The sequence below is a fragment of the Larimichthys crocea genome, unplaced genomic scaffold (assembly GCF_000972845.2).
Source record: "Larimichthys crocea isolate SSNF unplaced genomic scaffold, L_crocea_2.0 scaffold8621, whole genome shotgun sequence".
Taxonomy (NCBI): Eukaryota; Metazoa; Chordata; class Actinopteri; family Sciaenidae; genus Larimichthys; species Larimichthys crocea.
The window spans coordinates 1-4,947 of NW_020861158.1; the positions used below are offsets into that span (position 1 = coordinate 1).

Consider the following 4,947-nt stretch of genomic DNA (forward strand, 5'->3'; position numbering starts at 1 on the left):
GATATTATTCATGTCTAATATCCTGCTCATCTTGAACCAGTTTGGATTTACCATGCAAGTTTGGATGTGTGTCATTACCTCTGCTGTAGTACTTCTTTATATGAGAGTCACACCAGTTACTCTGACAGCAATGACCCTGGAGCGATATGTGGCCATCTGCATGCCCCTACGTCATGCAGAGCTGTGCTCCACTCGCAGCACTATGCATTGCATCCTCATCATTCACGGCCTCAGCTCTGTACCCTGCATTGTTATTCTCTCCACCTTCTTTGCATCAGCCTCTCTAAATTTGTACAAACAACACAGGTTTTGCACTGTGGAGATGTTCATGTTGTACAGATGGCAAAGTCATGTTAGGTCAGCTGTACTTCAGTTTTACTTCTTGATTATGGTTATCATCATTGTATTCGCCTATGTTAAAATAATGAAAGTGGCTAAAGCTGCATCAGGAGAGGATAAAAAGTCATCATGGAAAGGGCTCAGAACAGTAATTCTTCATGGTTTCCAGCTGCTGCTCTGTCTCATCCAGCTGTGGACTCCATTCATAGAAGCAGCTGTATTTCAGATAGATTTAATGTTATTTATAAACGCCAGATACTCTAATTACATTTTGTTTAATCTTACTCCAAGATGTCTGAGTCCTCTTATTTATGGCCTCAGGGATGAAACCTTTTTTCATGCTCTTAAAAATTATGTCTTGTATAAAAGCAATATTTGACAAGGCAGATGAATAATTTTCTAACAGAATGCACAATGCACCAATTAAGACAAAACAATCAACTAAATATGTGTGTCATTCACATTAACATGATAATTTTAACATGTATTATTTCCATATAGTTTGTTATAAGTCTGACTGTGACTGCATTGACAATTCATTTATTGTTCATTTGAGATCCATTCATAGAAACTGCTGTTACACAAAATAATGTTACGTTATTCATTAATGTCAGGTACTCTAACTACATATTGTTTGGTCTTGCTCCAAGATGTCTAAGTCCTCTCATTTATGGACTCAGAGATGAAACCTTTTTTCATGCATTGAAAAATTATGTCTTCTTTGGCTTGTATAAAAGAAATATTTGACACAAGCCTAGATTAATAATTTCTGAACAGAACAATTGCACAATGCACCAGTTCAAACTAAAATTCACATGAACATGATCATTTTAAGAACGTTTTATTTCCAAATACTTATAAGCCTGCCTGTAACTGTGTTGATAATTAAGCAACTATTCAAGATCAAAACTGCTTTTGTTTTTTGTATCACTGCTCATTTGAGGTACTTTTTCTTTTTTTTTTTAAAGATTATTATTTTTTGGCCATTTATGCCTTTAATGATAGTACAGCTGAAGATAGACAGGAAGCAGGGGGCAGAGAGAGGGGGAATGACACGCAGTAAATAGCTGTCCGATGCGAGAGACAGTTTGTAGTTGGGTGTCGTGATCGGTTGCCATAATTGTCAATACATGTAAATATTCTGTTAAAATAATTTCATGTTAAATTTTGAGACAACACACTCTTCATCATGTGATATTGGGACAAATGTTATGATTTTGCGAAAAAAATGTCATTTGCATTTCAATTAATTAAAATCTGCTTCATGGTTCATACTCAACATGTTGTGGCTTTTGATTAAGGAAATCCACATTTTGCATGAATATCTAAACCACATAAAAAATTACAAATGTGCAACATCCAACACTTTTGCCATCATTTAACTATTATGATTTATATGATGATGATTATATTCTCTTTAGATTAATAAACAGCCGCACATCATATAGGAAAAAGGGCTTGTAGTTCCAGATCGAATTTAGGGAAAAATGCTCATATGGTTTTCAAAATTTATCTTCAAAGGCCTTAAGAGCGCTTTGGTTGAGCTTCATTAGCAAGATTCTTATCAACAGAACAAATCCCTGAAAAGTCTCGTCACGTCTGATGAACCACGAATCTGTTCGTTGTCACTGCAAAACAAAAACAATGCTGCCTCTTTGTTACCTTTCTACGTTCCTCTTGCAGTGATACCAGGTGGTGAGAATTGCTTACTTTTCGCCTGTGGTGTGAAAGTGCGCAAAAACCCAACACATTGAAAACTATGGTGACTCAACTTCCCAAATTCTTTTCCTCAATCAGTTTCCAAGTTCCTACTTTTTGTTGCCTTAACTTTGCCCCACAATGTGTAGCGTGAAAAGGGACCAAAGAAGACCGTTATGGAAAGAAGAAGAAAACTAAGACAGACTTTAAGAGAAAGTGACCTAAGTTAAAAGAACAAGATTTTATATTAGACGATATTGATTCCTTTCATGGAAAATACATCAGGAAAAACATAGTTGGACATCATTTCAGGATGGTTTAGTCCATGACTTCTCCCTGGATAGTCTCAGTTTTCTGAGACATTTTCAGGCTGCTGATTGGAGGTTTGACCAGTCTGAGGCGTTGTATTTTGTCTACAAAACAGGGATCGGCAACACTTTGGACCCGGCCAACAAATTTTTTTTCTTCTGACAATTCCATCGGCGGGCAGCCCATGCTTTCCTACTGGAAAAAAAAAGAAAAAGATTTTTCTATTTTTTCTATTATATTAAAAATAAACATTATTTCACTTTAAAAATGCATTCAATTTAATTTAAAATATTAATTTGTTTCTATGTGCTGTTATTACACCCAATGCGTCTGTCATGAAACAGGCAACCTGCCGTAACTAATGTACACAATTGCCAGTTTTTTTATGTTTTGGATGCCGTCTAAATCATTAGTTGAAGATTGCTAGCTATCGATGCAAAATGTCGTTGTCAAAAGCCATGAAAAGAAAAGTTGATTCGAATGCAGGACTTACAAAGAAGAATGGAAGCAAAGGTATGCGTTCATCCTGCCTGCATTTATTAATGCCAAGCCGACGTGTCTCATTTGCAATGAGGTTGTTGCAGTTTGTAAAGAATACAATATTAGAAGACACCACGAGACAAAGCATGGCCACAAAAACGCATTCCGTTGCAAGAGGGACACAGGACACTTTTACTTTCCACAGGTTACAGCGCACGCACGGACGCACGTGCCAATTAGCGTTCCAACCTGTGCGTCAAGTAAAGAGGCTGCAAGGATGTTCTGGCTGCTGTTTTGTCACGTTACTTATCAGCTACTTTTTAATAAATGTTGTGGAATCTGTGAAATTGTTGTGTTTTTGACAGAAAACATGAGGTCCAAAAGATAATTAAAACTCTATATATATTTTAAAATAAAATTCAACGTCATCTTAGTGCGCCACACATACGGTTTTGGCCGGGGACCCTCAAGTGCTGCAAATAAAAGAAACTCTGCAAAAACAAAAAGAAACAGGGCGCACAATAAAAAAAAGAAACGCTGCAAACAAAAATAAACAGCGCTAGCAAATAAAAAGAAGAAGAAACGCTGCACCAACAAAAAGAACCAGCTGCCTTTGCAAATTTAAAAGAAAGAAACGCCGCTGCAAATAAAAAAAGAAAGCCTGCTGCAAATAGAAGAAAACTTCACAACGGAAGTGGACATATACCGGAGGAACTATTTTTGCCGTGTGCACCTGTAGTGTTTTTATGTTTTATGTGAGCGAAGAGAAAGAAGAAGTACAGAAGTTTGGGTCTTGCATTCACTTGAAAAAAAAATTAGACACCTGGATCTCGTAATTATGAGATAAGAAAGGTGCCTTTGATTGGCTACCGCACTCGGTAAAGTTAGAAAGATATTGGCACTCTTCTGAGATTCCAGTAACCGAAGTGAAACGTTTTTAAAACCACAAAAACGCCCATTATTTTCCAACCAATAGTAGGGACAACAACGAGCTTACAAACCCTAATGTTTCATCACAACAGATAGATACAACCTAATGTCAAGTCTGATTATGTCGCTCTTATAAGTTCTTTCATGCACCGTCTTTAACTCAGCACACTGCAAAGAACTCTGTCTGTTCCATCCCTGTCTTGGAACGGTTTTGTTTGCCACAAAAACTATGCTACTACCGGGAAAGGGTTTGGTCTTTTTGTGATAGACTAATTTTCTTTCAACTGACACATTTAGTGATGACAAATTTTCACTTGGCATTATCTTAACAACTTGTGTATTTGCTTAGAAAACCGATGGCTGACAACAACTCATTGGTTGGTGGTGAGGTCTCACTGGTGGAGTACATTGATAAGGTCATTATTGTGCAGATTCTGGTGATGATATTTCTTTGCATCAACTCTTTGCTTATCACAACTTTTTTCAGAAAGGAGTGCTTCTACACAACCGCACGCTACATCTTATTTGCTGTTACACTTCTGTCTGATAGTTTGATATTAGTCATGTCTAATATCCTGATTATTTTGATCCATTTTGGATTTACCATACAAGTTTGGATGTGTGTCATTATCTCTGCTGTAGTACTTCTTTATATGAGAGTCACACCAGTGACTCTGACAGTAATGACCCTGGAGCGATATGTGGCAATCTGCATGCCCCTGCGTCATGCTGAGCTGTGCTCCACACGCAGCACTATGCATTGCATCCTCATCATTCACGGCCTCAGCTCTGTACCCTGCATTGTTATTCTCTCCACCTTTTTTGCCTCAGCCTCTCTTAGCCTGTATGAACAATACAGGTTATGCTCTGTGGAGATGTTCATGTTGTACAGATGGCAGGATCATGTTAGGTCAGCTGTACTTCAGTTTTACTTCTTGATTATGGTTATCATCATTGTATTTGCCTATGTTAAAATAATGAAAGTAGCCAAAGCTGCATCAGGAGAGGATAAAAAGTCGTCATGGAAAGGGCTCAGAACAGTAATTCTTCATGGTTTCCAATTACTGCTTTGTCTCATCCAGCTGTGGACTCCATTCATAGAAGCTGCTGTATTTCAGATAGATTTAATGTTATTTATAAACACCAGATACTCTAATTACATTTTTTTTAATCTTACTCCAAGATGTCTGA

General features: G+C 37.3%; 2 protein-coding genes across 2 annotated transcripts; both read left to right on the forward strand.

The window, feature by feature from the left end:
• Positions 1–130: 130 nt before the first annotated feature.
• LOC113745567 (odorant receptor 131-2-like) lies at positions 131–1,478 on the forward strand. Its single transcript, XM_027277175.1, has 2 exons — positions 131–607; positions 967–1,478. The coding sequence occupies exons 1-2, from the start codon at positions 131–133 to the stop codon at positions 1,084–1,086; spliced, it is 597 nt and encodes a 198-aa protein (XP_027132976.1). The 3' UTR covers positions 1,087–1,478.
• A 2,634-nt stretch (positions 1,479–4,112) lies between these two features.
• On the forward strand, positions 4,113–4,941 carry LOC109139176 (odorant receptor 131-2-like; the record flags this gene model as incomplete). Its single annotated transcript, XM_027277174.1, has 1 exon — positions 4,113–4,941. A coding segment is annotated over exon 1 (829 nt), but the record flags the coding sequence as incomplete, so codon positions are not given.
• Between the last annotated feature and the right edge of the window lie 6 nt (positions 4,942–4,947).

Excerpts from the sequence above, each read along its gene's own strand:
- LOC113745567 (XM_027277175.1), top strand. The coding sequence starts at position 131 with ATGACCCTGGAGCGATATGTGGCCATCTGCATGCCCCTACGTCATGCA. Across the intron at positions 608-966 it reads ACGCCAGATACTCTAATTAC|ATATTGTTTGGTCTTGCTCC; the intron begins ATTTTGTTTAAT and ends TACTCTAACTAC.